General features: G+C 36.7%; 1 protein-coding gene across 5 annotated transcripts in view; it reads left to right on the top strand.

Annotated features, from left to right (window-relative positions):
- The window catches only part of Chic1 (cysteine rich hydrophobic domain 1), a 70976-nt gene extending 58192 nt beyond the window's left edge, over positions 1–12784 (top strand). The window contains exons 4-7 of one of the 5 annotated variants that reach the window (XM_029554747.1): positions 3915–3971; positions 4241–4300; positions 12486–12529; positions 12616–12784. In XM_029554747.1, coding sequence (XP_029410607.1) covers positions 3915–3971; positions 4241–4300; positions 12486–12509 — 141 coding nt within the window. In that variant the 3' untranslated portion in view covers positions 12510–12529; positions 12616–12784. Of the gene's footprint in view, positions 1–3914; positions 3972–4240; positions 4301–6029; positions 8957–12485 lie in introns of those variants that run through there. The other 4 variants (XM_029554749.1, XM_029554746.1, XM_008850475.3 and 1 more) reach the window with 4 other exon arrangements.
- Positions 12785–20470: the final 7686 nt, after the last annotated feature.

Below are 20470 nucleotides of genomic sequence, written 5' to 3'. Positions count from 1 at the left end.
AAAACACCTGAAAAATCACCAAAGAATGTCCTCTGTCCTATAAATGCATATTCACTCAGATGTGTATGCACTTGTGCGCGCGCGCGCGCACACACACACACACACACACACACACACACACACCACATGCAAATCTAGTTTAATGAATAAAATGAGTTTAGTAGGGGCTGCTTATAAAACTGTGAACCTGCCATAGGGGCTGCATTCAACCGAAGTTCTCCCTGCTGCCTAACTTGCCACCACCCATCTTGACTTACCAAACTGCTATTTTATAGAGTGCTGTCTGTAGCAGAAATGTGGACTTCGATCACCACCTAATGTCAGAACAACAGAAGTGACTACAGACTCAAAAAACAGAAAAAAACCAAACTCTGAGAACGTTTCATACTGATGTAACAATTTTATTTTTAATTTTTCAAAAACCTTCTTAATTTTCTACCAGTTGACTCTACCAACCATGCAAGAGTTCCTTTTCCCCTGCATCCTTGCTAATACTTGCTTTTGTTTTGCTTTGTTTTACTTTTCAATTGCTGTCCTAACAGGTATGAAATGATTTGTTTTTGTAAGAGTAGGTTTGATTTCTTCTCCCTGGCGATTAGTGAGATTGATTACTTTTTCATAAACCTGTTGGCCATTTGGATGGCTCCTATTGAGAAATGTTTATTTAGGTTCTTTTAGCACTTTTTTTCTCTTCAATTGTAGAAATTCCTTAACACCTCTTGGATATTATCCCCATATCAAATAGATGACTTGCAGATATGGTCTCACATTCTGAATGTTGCCTTTTCTTTTTCTTTTAAATTGTCTCTCTGATTCAACAGAACCTTTTAAGTGTGATGTTATGTGCCATCTTTGCTTTTGTTTCCCATGGATTTTTATGATATACATGTTACAGTAATATATATTATGTAATATATAGCCAGCCAGCATGGTAGCACACACTTTTAGTCCCAGCACTGGAGAGGTAGATGCAGATGGATCTCTGTGAGTTCAAGACCAGACTGGTCTACACAGCAAGTTGCAGACTAGCCAGGGTAACAGTGAAACCCTGTCTCAAAAAGTAAAATGAATAATTTTTTAAAAATCATTTTCAAGATTAGTGTCAGGGAATTTATTCTTTATGTTTTCTTTTAGGAGATTTACAGCTTCCAGTTTAATCCATTCTGGGTTAGTTTTTGTGTGGTGTAAGTTAAAGGCCAGCCTCTCTTTTACAACTGTCCAACTTCCCAACACTATTGAAGAGATTGTCCTTTACCCATTATATCTTTTTAGTGTTCTTGTTACAAATTAGTTGGCCACGTGTGGGTAACGGTAGCTTTATTTCTGGGTTCCCTTTTCTATTTATCTATATGTCTGTGGTTTTTCCGCATGTGTGTGTGTGTGTGCATGTGTGTCTTTTTGTGGTTCTATACAAATTTTAAGATTTTTTTTCCTCTATTTGTTGCATTGAATCTGTAAATTTCTTTGAGTAATATGGGCAGTTTAACAATGTCAATTCTTGCCAGGCGTGGTGGCACACGCCTTTAGCCCCAGCACTCAGGAAGCAGAGGCAGGTGGATCTCTGTGAGTTTGAGTCTAGCCTGGTCTACATAGCGAGTGCCAGGCCAGCTGGGGCTACAGGTAGACTCTGTCTCAAAAAGACATTAAAAAAAAAAGCAATGTCGATTCTCCAGTTTGAGATCATAGTACAGATCTTTCAGCTTCCTAGTTAAATTTACTCTTAATTGGTTAGTTAATTTTTGAACAAATCCCTTCCTGCTTCCATCCCACCCTGCCTTCCTTCCTTTCTTCCTTCCTATTGAGGAAGTCACAAGTATTGCAGGCTGACCTTGACCTTTTTATGTAGCTGGGCTTGACCTTGTTGACTAGCACCTGCAATGTTGATATTCCAAGTATGTGCTACCTAGTTGATGCTGGAGACCAAATTCTGGCTTCTTATATGCTAAATAAGCACTCTACAAACTGAGCTACACCCCCTTCCTCTGAGGTTTTATTCTTGATTTCTTTGGGGGGTAGTTTGTAGTGTATAGAAACATAACTGGCTAAGCATGGAGGTTTACACTTATAATCTAAACACTCAGGACATAGAGGCCAGAGGATCATGAGTTTGAGACCAGCCTAGCTTATAAGGCAAGTTCTAGGCCAGCCTAGGCAACATAGTATGACCATGACTCAAAATAAATAAATAAATAAAATTTTCATAAACTGATTTTTTTGATGAATTGGGAAGTGTTCCCTCTACTTTCTGCAAGAATTTCTAACAGATTGATATTATTTCTCAAAATATTTTATAGAAAGAGCTGGAGATATAGCTCAATTGGTAGAGTACTTGCCTGGCATGCAGGACATCCTGAGTTTGATTCCCAGCCTTATATAAATTAGGGTATAATGGTGTGCACCTATAATCCAACAGAGATAGAGTCAGGAGGATCAGAAGTTCAAAGTCCTCCTTTGCTACATAGGAAATTTGAGGTTAGCCTCCTGAGACCTATTTTCAAAATACTAAATAAATAGACAAACAAACAAACAAACAAAGTCATAGTATTCATGGTGGAAGCTCTATGGTCCTAGATTTCTGTTTGTAGAAAAAATTTTTTTCTTTTGAGATACGGTGTCATTATGTAGCCTTGGCTGGTCTGGAACTTGATGGTAGACCAGGCTGGCCCCAAACTCACTGCAGAAATAACTTTAAAATACTAATTGTTTCCTTTTTTGTTATTCATCTAATTTCTGTCTAGATGTATCCAACGCAGTGGCCACAAGAGACACTCAAGCTTTTGTTATCTAATCTTAAAAAAAAAAAAAAAAGTTCAGGGGGGCTCACTATGTAGGCCTGGCTGGTCAGAATTTGCTATGTAGGTAACACTGGTCTTGAATTTACATCTATCTGCCTACTTCTGCCTCCCAAGTGCTGGAATTAAAGTCATATGCCTTCACACCTGGCTGATCTAATGAACTAATTGAATTTACTTTGTTTAGAATTCAGTTGTCATGGATTTTTAACCTGTAGTCAGACAGATGGAAGCATTTCTTATGTTGGTGCTTTAAAAATCTTTTCAGATATAGTCTGGCTTATCAATCATTAATTTTAACAGTGGTTTTCACTATTAACAATACCTACCAAAACTATCTTATTTTCATCAGAAATCTTTCACAGTTTCCAATAAGAATCAAAAATGCCTAGTAACTTTCCCTACAAAATACATGTGTTTTGAATGGAGAAATTCAGCTCCTAGTATTATACGACTGCTTCTCTCATTTAGAGCTTTACTGACTGCTGTGTGTGAGATATTATGCTAGCTCTGGTAGGAAAACTTTCTGTGATAATATGTTCAGCATATTAGATGTTTATTGAAAAAATAGTCCTGAGAAAGATACGTGGAAAAATTCTTATTAAGCAAGAAACTGCTGCGGTTTGTGGTTAGCACTATTAATAGGTTTTCACAATAGACCAATGGATGGACACACACCACAGAGTAACTCATACATATTTCACATTGAAAAACATAAATTAAAATCTGTTAGAAACGTCTCTATCCTTTTTTCCTTTTCTTTTTCTTTTTTTTAAATACAGGGTCTCACTATGGGGCCCTGGCTGACCTGAAACTCTCAATGTAGACTAGGCTGACCTTGTGCTCACAGAGATGTGCCTGTCTCTGCCTCCTAGTACTGGGATTACAGGTGTCTGGCAGCACACCTGGCTCAAGCTATCTTTTATTACGACTGTACAGCAGTCACCCAAAGTGTGACTACCCTTTTGGCCGTTTCTGTGAGATACAGTCCTCTTTTTTTCTGATTTTATAATGGAACAACCAGAAGAGAAATTAGTAGGATCTTTAAAAAAAAATAGAGATACATGTAGTTTACAGTGTTCTTCGGCTCAGCTTGTAACAAGTCTTGATCCTTTTTCTTAGACCAGAAGATCAATTCAGAAGTTATTAGAATGGGAAAATAACAGATTATATCACAAGGTAAGAAATTTTAACCAAAAAAAAGGCCCTGTTCATATATTTGCATTATCAAATTGAAAACACAAATACTAAGTAAGATTTTTCTGGACAGGAATAAAAGAACTGGCAAGCTAATACTCAGTTACTAATTTGCATTCTTTATAAGGTATTTTAACTGCTGTGCTTTATATCTTACAACCTAGATTTTGTTTTCAGTGACTCATTCAAATGGAATACATTGTAATTAACTTATGTTGATATAAAAGTTTAACAAATCTCTAATTTCTCAGCTTGCTTTGCACTGGAAGTTGACTAAAAGGAAATGCGAGACTAGCAATATGATGGAATATGTAAGTATGAAGCTGTTTGAATTACATGGTTTGGATTGCATCCCAAATATAACATCACTGTGTTTATCATCTATGCTCTATTGCCTCTGCTTTTTATCTTCTCAGTCTGAACTTTTGTCAGCTGCAATGTAGAGATTATACATAATTTTCTTTAGATTTGTAGCCAACCTAAAATATCTTGGAAGATTAACAATTATTTACATCTTAGCAAAGTCTCAGCTTGTATGTTCAGATGAAAACATTGTACAACCTTGATTTATTTTAACACAGACACAAACCATAACATATGGTGCCAAGAACAGCTTCTGCTGAGCAAATTATGTCTGCGTATAATCCTGTCAAAACTTGCATAAAACAGGAATTCTCTTTGGAATTCCAGATTCATATTTTTGGCTTTTTAAAAAATCTTGGCTGACATTTAACTTTTAGTGAATAGACAAAGTAGATTTTAATATAGATTAAGTACCTTACTGAAAATAATGCAATCTTAGTCATAAAGCAAAAATTCACATATAACCAATATGATGTATTCGGCATCATTAATGTTCAAAAGAATATTAAATTTATCCAAACTTCAAGTTGATGACATGTAGTATGTATTTAATAATAAATGTTCCAGGGCCAAAGATGTAACTCAGTTGGTAGAGTGCTTGCCTAGCATGTACAGATCCCTAGGTTCGATCCCAGCACTCATAAACCAGGCTGCCTATAATCGCTGAAATTCAAGGTCATCCTTGGCTACAACATAAGGTCAAGGTCAGCCAGGGTACTTAAGATTCTGTCATCATCATAACTATAGTAGGCCAGATGTGGTGGTGCAGGCCTTCATCCCAACACCCCAGCACTCTGGAGGCAGAGGTAGGTGAATCTCTGTGAGTTCAAGACCAGCCTGGGGTATATAGGGAGTTACAGGTCAGCTAATAATAATACTAAACATTCCATTTGCTTCTCATAGAAAGTGGTATTGTGATTTTTTTTCACTTTGTGTAGTTTTGAGGACATTGTGCAAGTGACAAGGAATCTAAAATCTATTATAAGCCGGGCGTGGTGGTGCACGCCTTTAATCCCAGGATTTGGGAGGCAGAGACAGGCAAATCTCTGTGAGTCAGCCTGGTCTACATAGTTAGTTCCAGACCAGCTTGGGCTACAGGGAAACCCCGTCTCAAAAAGACCAAAAATTTTTTTAAATAAAAATATAAAATCTATTATAGGTTAAACATTCAAAAATTTGAATTTTATTATCGCATTTCTAAGCATTTTTGCAGTTAAATTGTTTCATAGTTGATCCCTTTGAGCATAAACAACTAACAGAAAATAATAATCCTCAACTAACATAAGCTGTTTTAACTGAAAAATACAAACATAGAGGCATTTTCCTCATCTGTATAAAGTATTTTTAATCTCTTTCACTTTGCTGAAACAAAAAGGGGAAGGGAAGTGAAAATGTAATTAAGAGTTTGAATCTAAACAAATAGCTGTTGCAAATCAGGTAATAACATCTGTTAGCGCTAGTAATTACTTTTGTCTGCCAGTTTAATTTCGAAATTGCCAGTCTCATCATAACTTGTGCTACATTCTTTGCATACTTCTTTCATATATTTCACTTATTTTTTATAATGCAGAATCAAAATACAGTCTGTGAAAACTGACTAGACTTCCTGGGTTATTTGTGTTAAATTAAATGAAAAAATATTTTGTCAATATATTCTTGTTTGTTTTTATTTTACAGGTAATACTCATAGAATTCTTACCAAAATATCCCATATTCCGACCTGACTGAGGAGTTTTATTCGGTCACTTCTGTGTTATCTGTCATTTCCTACCCTTAGTGCCTTGTAGATGATTTTGGAATGGAGATGGTCTCCTTTGCTGTATTCAGTTTATTCTTTATAATGGTAGAATCTTCTTCTCACATTTTTATTTGTGTTGATTTAAGAAGAAAATTTGCACATCTTTTTGGTTATAAAGGCTTGTGTTTTGCATTCTCAATTTTTAAATAAATACAACACATATACACGTATATATAGTTGCCACTAAAATAAACATCAGTGCTGGTGTTTTAAAACAAAACAAAAGAAAACAAAAACCTTGTTCTGAGCATGCTGCCTTATAATTTTCATACTCACTGTTTCTAAATTTGCATCATTTTTCTAGGCTATTTAATGCTCTGTAATCCCTTACCAGACACACTTAAATAGGCTTTTGGTAGCTTTTCGAAATGGTTTTACTCTGCTTTTAAAGGACATGCAATTAATAGCACTGGTTTCGTCCTGCGCTTTGCTAAATCGTCTCTTATGTTAGTGGATAAAATATTTAAACCCCTAAATACTTGTAAATACTGTCTCTTTGCATAATAATGTAAAATGTGTTATGCCATGTTTTACAGAATGTATTATTATTAATGTATTGCCAACAATTCCGCATAGATTTTAATATGAATGAAGTTTGCAAGCATCCTTTTGAATGTAGAGACCTTTAACATGCTGTTCTATGGCAAAGCCAAAATGAGTATGTTAAATTTTCAGGTGTAGGGCAGGGCTGCCCTTCCTAACAAGTGGATTAAAGTTGAGATCATCACCTCAGACATTGTGCATTACACCTGAAACCAACAACCTTATTTTTCTCATTTAATTCAGTATTTTCCATTTATCCTCCACCCCACCCCCAAAAATATTTGACATCTGACATATTCGTCAGCCTCATTGTCACTCACTTCTTTCCCTTTATGTGTCCTTCCCATCCTTTCAAAATTCCCACAGTTAGGATCTTTAAATATCTTAAGATTTCACCTCTTGGGAGGTCTGGAGACCTCTGTGAAAGCCACAGCTGATCCTCTTCTGAAGCTCAGATGCTCCATTTTGAGAAAGAGCGCTAAGTGAGGAACTGTACCTGAAGACTATGGAGTGGTCCAGTCGGTTACAAAATATGCACTTCCTTCTGGCTGAGGATCTTTTTTTAAACATTTGGACATTATTAATGAGGAAGGACATATAGAATTTAGATAGAAGTGTTTTAGTTTTTAAATTGACCACACATGTAGCTGTTTGATTGCTGTGTGCATCATTCTCTATTTCTTTTCACAATTAAAATGAGTGAGGTGACCACTCTGGTTCTCCTACAATTTGAAATTTTAATATAACAAAAGTTTCATATCATATTAATTCAACTGTAAGTGTATGCCTGTATATGGGCATTGTTTCTAATTCATAATGCTTAAAAAATTAAAGTGACTGGGACTGAATTATATTGTTTGTCCTCTTACTGCTTTTAAGTAAGTATGGAGGGCAACCATTCATCCCAGTGAAAAGAACAATCATTTCTTCACACAAGGCCAAGCTTTTTTAAGCCATTTTTTAAAAGTTATGCCTAATTTGAAATCCTTAGTCCTTGACCAGTAGAAGGAAGAAAGACATACTATTTGATATGTGATTATATTGGTTTGCACAAACACTTTTGGAGCCCAGTTACCCCCATGCCATTCAGCCACCTCAGATCTCTAAGTTCTAATACATTATGTATGTCCACAAATACCATATATCTGCCTGCTGCAAGACTGAAGGTGTATTTTTATAGACAAAAAGGAAGCCTCTGAAAATGCATTCCGACCGTCTTGTTTTATAGCTAAGGTCAGGGAAAAATTGTATCTATGATTTATGTTCCAGTGAATGTCATCAAATTTATGCTTCAAACTGTGATGTTTTAATATGAAAATTGATTTCCATCATAATACAGAATTAATTCTCCCTGATAGGATAATTATCTGTAAATGTCAGTCCTCAAAAATCTTCCTTTTTTAATGTAACCTTAGCGTTTGACCAAATGGTGATCATATTCTTTCTCTGCCATGTTTAAATCACACTTCACCGTGTTCAAAAACCAACAGGAAGTGTAGTGAATTGTTTCCATGAAACAAATATTAAGTTAGGAATAGATTGTATCTGGAGGTGACCAAGTATAATTCAAGCTACAACAGTATTTGTCATTGAAACCATTAGCCACAATATATAAATTCAATTTTAGCTACTCACTATTCACAGTTTCTTGAGCTACCCAGAAAACAATCAAGTTTCTTCTTTTTTTCCTTTGCCATTCATTCTTAGGTGACTGCTTTGTCAAACTCTTTTCCCTTGAAGAAGGGTGATTAAAAATTGGATATTTGGAGTGGGGAAGGGAAATTTTTCATTGAAAAACAACAGCAAATCCTGAAGTGTCAGAGTATATCAGAGTGTACCTTGGTCATTAATTCCTCCCCCATCAAACGTTTTTTTCTTTGATCCTCAGGATAGAATATAAGCTTGTATTTTTCCATTTGGGTTAGCAAAGTATTTTTGTGAAAGTTATTTTTTTATTGAAAAACTCAAATTTTAATTCCTTTGTTACATAATATTCCTTTATTAAAATTGTCGTGGTAGTTTCCAGAGGAAAAAATATTTTAAAATAAAATATATTTGCCAAAGCATGTAAATCTCACAGGCTTTGAGGTTGCAGATTTAAAAAAAATTTTTTTTAAGTCACATTCTGAAAATTTAAGCATGATGGTTCACACCTTTAATGCCAAAATTTAGTAGGATGAGGCAGGAAATTTTCAGTGAGTTTGAAGCCAGTCTGTGCTACATGAATTCAAAGACAGCCTGGGCTACAGAAAGAGCCCTGTCTCTCAGAACAGCAGTAGCAGCAAAAGTTCAATGAGCTTTATAGAGGACACCCATGGGTAGTGTCTGTTTAGCATTCACAAGGCCCTGGGAGGAGCACATATTCACGGAGCATGAGGCCCTAGACTGATTCCCCAAGAGAGGGGTGAAGATGAGGAGGAGGAGGAGGAGGAGGAGGAGTCAGGTTCTGACTTAAGAAATTGATCCAACTGGTCATTTTAAAGCTTATCCAAAAGGCCAGTAGCATATATATTATTCTTAACAAGTATTAATAGATATCATTTGCAGATTCATTAACTCCATCCCAGACATGTCCCTTCTTTTTCCCTCCTACCCCATGTTAATATAGGAAAGAGACCTTTGTAACTTTAGAAGTAGATGGAAAAGTGCCTTGTCTTTTTCAAAGATAACATGGTATTAGAAGGAAGCAGAATGAGGGAATTGGTAGATTATTAAATTAGAAATTATTCTTTTCAACTAGGATGACAATACTTTACTAGCTTATTATATTTCTCTTATTTAAGCCCATTTCATTGTTTGCTTCAAATCATGTGATATATTAATGACAACATATTGCAGAATAAGACTATCAGTCACTTAAAAGTGTAATTTTAATGCAGATTCTGAAAGGACAATGGTCTTTGATCAAAGCCCTAACAAAACTCACTTAAGTATTTAATGCCCACACTTCTTATATTACTATGACCTGTAAACACTAATGTCTCAGAATTTAAACTGTGTTAATATCTATGATTGTTATTTTTAATGAACTTTTGATAATCTGAGTAAAGCTCAATAACATTTGTGAGCCTGTAAACAATTGGTCTTTTCAAATGTATGGGAGCTTTAAAAAATCATTAGCACTTTTATTTTTGTTTACAGATAATCGGTCACTTAAAGATAAACCATTACTTGAACATGAAGTCCCCAAACAATATTTCATTCAAATTTACTGTATTGTCCTAGAAGGATATAGGATATAGAAATTATACTCATCTGATTCATTGGAACAGTTTCACATAGTGGAAATACTTTTTGCTAAATTGTAAAGTGCTCAAGTGCATTGAAATTAGGTCCAGTTATGCCTATAAAAGTCTGCTTCTAAAATGATGTCTATTTTGCAATAGTCAAATTTTTCAGGTTCCCTTAGTGGTGAACTGTTGGAAATTTTTTCACAGAAAAGAAGTAAGCTTTATTGATACTTGCTCATATACTGTGTGAGCTGAAAATAAATGAAGGATATCTATACATATATCCTTCTGTGTGTGTGTATGAGAGAGAGAGAGAGAGAGAGAGAGAGAGAGAGAGAATATGCGTGAATATGTATATATCCTTATCTTGTCCCAACTTTCCCTTACCTGATTCTGAGCCAGCCTTTTTGTTTCGATGATGGCAACCTGAGAATGTGTTCTATTTTCTGTGAATTTTCTCAAACTCAGACTTTATGAAGAAATGGTCTATCTAGTACTGTGGGCCCCAGGCAAATGATGTAAATTGCACATCAGTCTTCTGTAAAAGCATGTAGTTAAACCAAGAGCTGGACAGAAAATTAGAGATTACCTAACAATTGTGATTCTGGGAATCTTTAAGAAATATTTACTGTGCAGAATTTCAGAGTAGTTACTCTCAGATCTATAAACTTGGCAGAAACTCTCACAGTGCCTTGCACACAGTACAAGTTCAGTTTGCATTCTGGCTGCTCATTGACATGACTCAAAAGAACCTATTAGACCATAGTCCCCCCATGATGCTAAAAGTGAATGTAGTTTCCCTAGGAATGGAGGACTGAGATCTCTGTGCTCTGCCCATGTGGAATCTCACTATTTAGTTGGTATCTAGGCAAGAATTGTAGCTGTGACAATAATGGAGATATGAAAGTATCCACTTAGAGAACGTGAAGAGTTTCATATCTGATTCCACATCTGCTACGGTATCTCACCAAGTTCCATACCTTCAAAAAGATCTATTGGAACAAATTGATAAAATTAAGTGGAAAGGAAAATGGCATGGAGTTCAAACCCAAGTCACTTCTGGTTTAATTCTTAGCTCTGCTGCTTAATTCCTCTGTACCTCATGTCCTCATTGCTGAAGTGGGGACACTAATCTGGACCTACCTCACAGGGGAATTGAGGATTTTTTTCATGTATTAGTGTGTTTGAAGCTAACTGAAAGATATACTGAATACCATAATTATATAATTTCCAAATAGATATTACTTTAAATCCATGTCGTTGTTTTTGTTCTCAAAAAAAAACTCTACAGAATAAGTGTTGGAGTTTATTTTCTCCTGTAGTCAATTTTGGTATTAATGCCCCATTTGTTAAACATGAGTAATTGTATTATGTCAATACTTGATTTAGGGAAGAAAAGCAGATGGGTATAAACCAGTGGTTCCCAGCTTGGGGCAGATGAAGACAGCAATAAAGCGTATCCTTCACCTCTCTCAAAAATTGTTATTTAGGGGCTGGAGAGATGGCTCAGCGGTTAAGAATACTGGTCGTTCTTGCAGAAGACCCGGGTTCGAATCCGAGCACCCACATGGCAGCTAACAACTGTCCGTAACTCCAGTTCCAGGGGATCCAATGGCCTCTTCTGTACTCTATGGGCATTGCATGACATGGGTGCACTTACCTACATGCAGGCAATACACACATACACATAAAATAAAAATAATAAATAAAATAGTTTTTAAAAAATTGTTATTTCAAAAACTATATTAAAAGCCACACACTGACCTATAGTATTCCTTCCACACCAGCCAACCAAGACATGTGCATTTTGCTCATATACTATCTGTCAACACTGGTTATCAATACTGATTAGAAGCTGTGAATGGAAGTATACTTTTAATTAATGAAAACGAGAAAGCCGTTATTACATGTAATTTAACAGATACTTGGGGAAGGAATCAACAGATCTATATGGTGAATATGTTGGGAGCCACTTTTATAGAAGAGCTAAGAGTATTTGGCAGCATGTTGCTTCCTAGACCCTAAATAAAACACACAGAGAGAATAAATATTGAGTAGATTGGGCTATATAAATTCAGATTATAATTTGCCTACCGTTTTTGTTTCAGGATTATATGGCTGAGCTGATTTATGGAAATGTGTACATATACACACACAGATTGCAAATGTTGAAAGTCTTATAATGTCATGCTCTAGCATTGGTCTAACTATCAATTTGTGAGTCTCTTAAAGTAATTCTGTGTATAAAGTTCATGTGATGAATCAAGGCAATAATTTCTCAAATGCTTCTTTTATTCCTGCTTATTTGATTTGCTTTTATCTTGGCTTAATTTTCTTTTCTCTTTTTATTGTAATCAATTTGTTCAGTGGTTTTAATGCCTGGACTTTGGAACAAGCTACAAATGTTTGAAATTATATAATCTACAAGGTAGTTTGCCATCCTTGGACTAACCACATACAAATATGAACCTCTATTGCAAGAACAGTATGTCCAGATAGCTACAGAGCTGGCATTGTTCAAAAAATCTGGTTGAAGATCTTACGATTTCTACTTCTTCGCAGATGAATCCTGTTGGGATAGCTTGACCAGAAGCGAGTAATAGTGGGTATGTCCATCAAACCAAGAACTTTCATGCATCTTGTAGTGTTACATAACCTGTGGAATGAATTAATTTTTCTCCCCTGAGTCCAGGATTGACTCCCCTGGAAGAACTCAACCTATATACAGCTGTGCCAAAATGAAGGATACCTGCCTCTGAAACTTTCACTGCTGCTTCTGTCGTTGTTCACTTGTCAAGATAAAATTTTATTCTCAGGATGCAAAATTAAAATAAAGTGCAAATCTATGTTAATAAATTGAACTATGTGGTTTTTGAGGCACACCCTCTTTCCTTCCTTATGTTTTCATCACTATAAGATCATTACTTAGGACTGGAGAGATAGCTCAGCAGTTAAGAGTGCACAGTGCTCTTGCAGAGGCCCCGAGTTTTATTCCCAACACCCACATCAGGTGGCTAATAAATGTCTATAACTCCAGTGTCAGAGAATCTGGTGCCTCTTACGTCTGCAGGCACTGGCACTCATGTGCACTTGTGCACACACACATACACATACACATAGGTGTGCACACACATCCCCCAAAAAGATAATTTTAAAGATTTTCTTAAGATCATTACTTGAAGCTTCCATCCAAAGATTACATTTTGCATATTGCCTCTTCCCACATTAGTTAGTGTTATCTCTGAATCTGTAAGTAATTTATGCCATTTGTAGGCTTGGGTGACCTCATTGTGCCCAGTGTTTGGCATGTGGCTAAGTACAAAGTTATTTTTGAATGACATTACATTCACCATGAACTACAAAATTAAAATCCAAGTACAGTCCTACCTTACTAAGCATAAATCTTTACTTGAGGATTGTCAAAATGTGAAAAGCAGGTTGCAAAACAAAAAAAAAGGAAAGAAATTCAAGTGTTAGCACCTTCTACTTGAGTTAGTACTCTTTTAAACTAATGCCTTCTGCAAATGCCTCAAAATAGCAAAGTACAATACAACAAGAAAAAACAAATGTTTCCCAGTATCTTTGGTAATAGAACTGAATGTTTCAGAAACAGCACTAAACTGCAAAACATTAAGCAGAGATTATAACTTAAGTCTACAAAGAAGCTTCATAATGTTTTGTTTAAAAATAATTTCTTGAGGCAAGTTCTCACTATATAGCTCTGATTGTCCTATAACTCACTTTGTAGACAAGGCTGGCCTCAAATTCATGGAGATCAGCAAGTCTCTGCCTCCAGAATTCTAGGATTATAAAGCTCTGTGCCATCACGCCCAACCCTAAAAAGAATTTAAAAAAAAACGGTTTTGCCTGTGCTAGGGAGTGAATCCTGTTCCTCAAGCATACAGAGCATGCCCTGACGACCTACATCCTCACTCCCAAAATTATTTTTGAAAAACTATGGGTGTTGGCAAAATCTATACCTTTTTGTTGTGTTGTTGAGACAGGCAGTTATATAACCCAAGGTAGCCTCAAACTCACAATGTAATCATGGATGCCCTCAAACTCAGAGATCCTCTTTTCTTTGCCTCCCAAGTGCTGGGATTAAAGGTGCCATCTTGCCAGTTTCCAGACATGCCTTTTTGACCTGCATTTTTCCTGTACCTTTTGAAATAGTTATAGCATATAAAATTAAGAAACTTCACATAGACCCAAATTTCTGGCTTATGAACAATCAATCAACGGAAGTTTGTACCTTCAGGGTTTGCTTTTTGTTTTGCCGTGAGCACCACTGTTCTCTCTTGTCCCCCTGAGATTTGGTTTATGTTGTTTCTCTAACGGTATAGTTAAAAAGAAAGCAAGGTATTTCTTGAATCCGTGTCTTAACAATTTGAAAGGAAAATGCAGATGATGAAAGCTATGTATAATATTTTTAAAGTGGTGGTTAGACAGTTATATGTATGTATGAGAACAATATTTTACATGTGGCCAGATTCATTTATTGTTGTTAACTGAGGTGCACTCACTTTCATAATCCCTGAGGTCTCTCAGAAATAATCTCTAAAGTCTCATCTAATTCTAATATTCTGAGTTCTCATGAGAAGGTTTCTATAACATTGGTGTGTGTGGAATCATTTATTTAAAGGTCTGCGAATGATGATAAATGAATGTGTGCTTTTTATGAAATTAGTCAGGCGTTCACATATAGAGTGGCATTCTAGATGCCTAGTAAAACCAAACCACAAGCAAATAAGATCAAGATTCGAATTCTCTCTCTTCCCCTCTCTCTCCCCCTCCCCCTTCCCTCCTCCTCCCTCTCCCTCTCTCCTCGCCACTCAGAGGCCAGGGGGTTGTCCACTGTCCTGCTTTATCACTCGTTGCCTTTTTCTTTTGAGATGGTCTCTCACTGAATGTGGACCTAGGCTGGTATCTACTAGCAAGCCCCAGCCACCATCCTGTTGTCTCTAGACACCATAGTACTGGGATTAAAGGAACATGTACAACCACACCTGGCTTTTCATATGGATTCTGAGGATTTGAACGCAGAGCCTCACATTTCACAGCAAATGCTCTTATCTGCTGAGGCATCTCTAGACCAACACATTAATTTTTAAACACATATTCAATCAGTCACCTAAAGCAGCACTAGTCTTGTTATTGCTCAAGATCATAACATTTTGACAAGAACTCTTGGTAGGGATCTAAAAAACCTACTTTTTACTTGATTTGGAAAGGACTATTGATTATTTTTCTTATCGCATAATGTTTTGAACCAAATTGATGTCAGTCCAAGAGAAAACTTAGAAAAGCACTTCAAAACTAGCCTAAACTTAAGATTTCTTTAGACAGTGTAACCAGAACTAAGTCAATTTTTGTTAAAATAGGTTCTATGTTAGGGTCCCATGTGTGCAAACATTGCCAAAAGAGAATTTTTTCTTTATCATGAACATGTTTGCTTTGATCACAAAGCATAATAGAAGTATAGAAAAGAAGATAAACATCTCCCATTGTCATCTGGTATCATTTCAATGTGTTAAAATTACATTATTTATGTATTTAAGTATATATGGTACATTTTTCAAAAGTTTTAATTTGACTGCATTTTATATGCTGTATTTGTGTTTTCATAATCCCCCACATATTCTCTGAAACTAAATTATGGTTATATAGCAATCCAGTGTATAAATATTCCGTAATTTAATCATGTCCCATTATTTGATATTTAGCCTGATTTCAGTGTTTTGCTATTATAAACAGTGACCTCATGACCATCTTTATATATATAAATCCTTGCACAGATCCTTACTTAAAATCTCTATTTTTTTACTGATGACATACTACATGTGAGGATGAACTATGTGAGAAGTGCTTTAACATTACATTTTAAATTAAGGTCAAAAGGAACATACCATTAATATACATAAATCTTAACCCATTCTGATATTTTCTTTTGCAAGAATCCCTGCAAAGTACTTATTGGATTAAAGGGTATGCTTTCTTTCTGACTCAATCACTTTAGAACAGACATAAGAAATTCGACCCTCAGAAACTATTTGAGTATTTCTGTCATCTGCAGAGATGGGGAGAATTAAAAGAAAGAATCAAAAACATGTTCCTAAGAGCTTCTAGTTGTGCTTCAGTGCTGAAAAACAACAACATGATGATCCCTAATAGCACAATAGGACAGAGGGTCCTTTTCCTCCAATCAAGGCAAATTAAATGCCATCTTTCCTCAGTACAGTCCAGAGGTGCCTTTAAACATCCATAAAGGGAGCCACAAGCCCTCAAATTCTATAAGTTATGGAACTCTGGTAGCTTGCTAGAAGGCATCAGCAAATACAGGATGTATTATGCTATAGTAATCTCCTCCTCTCCCATCATCTTTCAGCAATTAGATGAGAAAGTGAACTGCGTACTCCCCTCACCCAGTCACCAACTTCAATGGCCATGTTTTCTCACTTTTTTCTTTGATGGCTCTTTAATTTAACATCACCTTTAAGAAACTATGAAAGCAATCTGTCCTCACAAATTACTTGCTGCATTCTGGGTTCCTATGAGATTATTTTCCACCACCCAAGATTTCTGCTTCATACTCTGTCTATTCTTCAAGGCAACTGTGACTCCAAGAAAGGAGGCCTGGATTTAGGAGAGGAGTCCTTCCTGCCTGCCTACCATTTTCCTCTCTATAAAATCTTCGGAAAGCAGTTTTAACTCCTTGCTTTAACATCTTTGGTTTCTTTTGTAAATTAGGAATAATTACACCTGTCAAATAGGTTTGTTATGATTGAATAAGGCAACATGTGAAAGAACTGAAAAGATATCACATAATTATTGCTTCTAAGGAAGAATAATTTCTTGACTATGCTTCTGATAAATAAATCCATTTCCTCTGGCAGGATTTCCTACTGCTGCTTATTAGTCATGTTGATGATATAAAATTATACTGAATAGGAAAACCTGTATAGTCAGTAACAAAACAATGATGTCTACTCTGTCTACCTTAATTCAATATAGTGCTTTACTGCGTAGCCAGAACTGTAAGGAAAATAAAAAGTATGCCAAGAGAAGACAGAATGGAGCAGAACAGATGGCTCAGTAGTTAGGAGCACTTACTCTTTCTTCTTCCAGAAGACCCAGGTTCAGTTCCCAACACCCACATGGTGGCTAACTCCTGTCCCTAATACCAGTTTCAGAGGGATCCAACACCCTCTTCCAGCCTCCATGGGCACCTGGCATGCATGTGGTGTTCTTACATACATTCAGGCAAAACATTCATGCACAAAATAAAGGAAATCTTTTTTAAAATTTTTTAATTATTTTTATTTTATGTGTACATGTGTATTGCCTGCATGTAGGTAAGTGCACCTGTGTCGTGCCATGCCCATGGAGGTCAGAAGAGGCTGTCGGACCCCCTGGAACTGGAGTTATGGACAGTTGTTAGCTGCCATGTGGGTGTTGGAATTCAAACCCAGGTCTTCTGCAAGAACAACCAGTGTTCTTAACTGCTGAGCCATCTCTCCAGCCCCAAAGGAAATACTTTTTAAAAAACAGAATGGAGGAAATGTTGACATACTCAAAGCATGATATGTGCACAGATGGAAAGTCACAATGAAACCCATTAATTTGAATAATTAATATACATTAATATTCATAATTTAAAGTATGCCTAGCTTTGTGAATGACAATCCTTGACAATGATAGTTGTCATATGAAAATAGCAAATTGCATGTTGGAGAGATTATTCAGCTATTGGGAGAACTGATTGCTCTTGCAGAGGACGCGGGTTTGATTCCCAGCACCCACATGGAGGTTGAACAGCCATCCATAACTCCAGTTCCAAAAGATCTGATGGGATCTGACACTTCTTCTGACCTGTGTGGACATTGCATGACATGTGTGCACTTCCACTCATACACATAAAAAATAAAAATAAAATATTAAAAAAAGAAAATAGCAAATTGCAAAAAATTACACACAATGTAACAAATTACATGCAATGTAACACAATACAAACAAATACACTGAAAAAGTCTGCAAGAATTTGCCATGAATTGTCACAAAATACACAGACTGATGCATTTGTGCAATGGGGACAAAGGAATTCTTTTTTGTTGAGAGAAAGAATACCTAAACTATCATTCCACCCTTGACTCCGTGGGCTCATGTCCTAAAATAATAGACCCCAAACTATTAACACTTCCCCAGGGAAACCTTCCGTGATTAATACATTTCTCAGCTCTCACTAGGGAAGCTTCCTAATGCAGCAAATAGTGATTAACACAGAAACCCACAACTTACCAATGTGCAGAAAAGAAGAGACTGCAGTGATTATCCCTAAATTGGACAACTATATTAAACTCAGGGATCATTGAAGAAGAAGTGGTGGGAAATGTGTAAGAACCAGAGGTGTGGATGACCACAAGTAAGCAGAGTTTTCCATACAGCTGGGAAATTATTCATATGAACTCAATAATGGTGACAGCATGCATAGTCCTGCCTGAGCTAAAAGCAATAGAAAACCACAGGATAAATATGGGGAAGTTGGTAACCGAGAGGGAAAGTCGATATCATTTAAGGATCTCTAAAGGTTAACCAGGCTCCTGGGGAGCATTATAAGGGTGGTACAGATAGAGGAGGGGATCTAAGTATGATCAAAATATATTGTATGAAATTCACAAAAATTCAATGAAGAAGGAAAGGAAAAAAAACCTCCCCAGGGGGCTAGAGAGATGGCTCAGCAGTTAAGAACACTGGTTGTTCTTGCAGAAGGCCTGGGCTCAAATCTCAGCATCCACATGGCAGCTAACAACTGTCCTTAACTCCAGTCTAGGGGGATCCGACAGCCTCTTCTGACTTCCGCGGGCATTGCATGACACGGGTGCACTTACCTACATGCAGGCATTACACACACACACACACACACACACACATAATAAACAAAATGTAAAAAGAATCAACCACAATAGAAAAGAAAAAAAAAAAAAAAACCTCCCCAGGAACCCAAGGCTGATTGAGGTTAAGACCCTGGCTGGGCAAGAGAAACTTGCCTTTCAGGAAGTAACTTCAACAGGTCTCACAGCTTACTTCACAGTGACATTAACATAAGCATATTTCCTGGTTTCTCTTTCATATTTTCTATAAAATTTTAACCCTGATATTAAGTAGAGAGACAGGGGACCTTCTCTTTTGTCAGCTCCCATTTCCTGGCTAACATTAGAAAGGGAAATACCCAACTTAAATTGCCATATGAAAAGGTGGAGATTTCAGGACTTTCTTGAGGCTCATAAAGAGAAAGCTACTTCCTCCTCCATGTCTAAAGAATGGAATCTGAGCTCTTCCTTTGACCTTGACATTCTGATCTACTCCAAAGACTAGAACATCCGCTATAGGGCATCAGTCGCCTGGTTTTGAAACCATCCCACAGGAAATCTTATTCATCTGAAGACTTCCTAAAGAAATGCAGGAACCCCTTAATGAGATAATGTACATATACTTTCCAGAAGCCCTTCTTCCATGCAACCACTTACGGAGCTTCCTCCCCGCAGTCAGCGTGCTTCTCTGAGTTCAGAAAAGCATGACTTTTTCTTCTATCTCTTTTTCTTTCAGAAACTAGCCAAAAGCTTAAGCATGCTTTCCCTGACATTGTGCTTTCTCACACTTTATCTGAAGCCTGACCCCCTTCACCATGCAGCTGCTTGCCAGCCTCCACTGCTGAATACCCACCTTGCTTGGTTGGACCCTAACACAAAAGGCATGGTTTTCTCACTTCCTCTTGTCCAGCTCCTTCCTCCTGCCAGCTTCCAAGTTACAGCTTGCTTGTCCAATTGTTTTTCTTCCATGTATTAATAAAATGATCCTTGAACATCCTTCTGAATCTGTTCTTACTTCATTTGTTAAGATTAAGAACCCAAAAAGGGAACCCCAAATTTCCCCATAACACTACCACAAGAAAGAAAGAAAAAAACTAGGACTCTTCCTCTCTTTGGTTTGTCTAAAGTGTAAAAAATCAATTTTCCTTTACCAATATTTGTTTCCTAAGTTATTTTGAAATACAAGAAAAACATGGCAGTTGTTTTGTGGACCTGAGTGCTGGGTAAAAAACAACAGAAAATCTCTAAGAGTTCCTAAACTTTTAACTGTTTCAGTATCGCTCAAACATCAGATCCAAACTCTCTTCAAAAACTTAGATCACGCCTTTAATCCCAGCACTCAGGAGGCAGAGGCAGGTGTGGATCTCTGTGAGTTCAAGGCTAGCCTGGTCTACAACGTGACTTCCAGGCCAGCTGGTGCTACAGGGAGACCTTGTCTCAAAAAGACAAAAAAAAAAAAAAAAAAAAAAAGACCAAAAACTTAGATCACGAGGCCAGGCATGGTGGCATATACCTTTAATCCGAACATTCAGGATGCAGAGGCAAAGGCAAAGAGAGTTAAATCAAATTAAAAAAACTAAGATCAATGCCTTAAGCTATGCACCCCAGTAGGACATCAAAAACAAGTTACTGCTGCAATACTATGGCACAGGGTAAGCATTCTCATTCCAAAACGGAGTA

This window comes from Nannospalax galili, unplaced genomic scaffold (genome assembly GCF_000622305.1).
Source record: "Nannospalax galili isolate Female #2095 unplaced genomic scaffold, S.galili_v1.0 scaffold365, whole genome shotgun sequence".
Lineage (NCBI taxonomy): Eukaryota > Metazoa > Chordata > Mammalia > Rodentia > Spalacidae > Nannospalax > Nannospalax galili.
The sequence above is the reverse complement of the archived record's forward strand: the minus strand, read 5'-3'. Positions and strand labels throughout refer to the sequence as shown.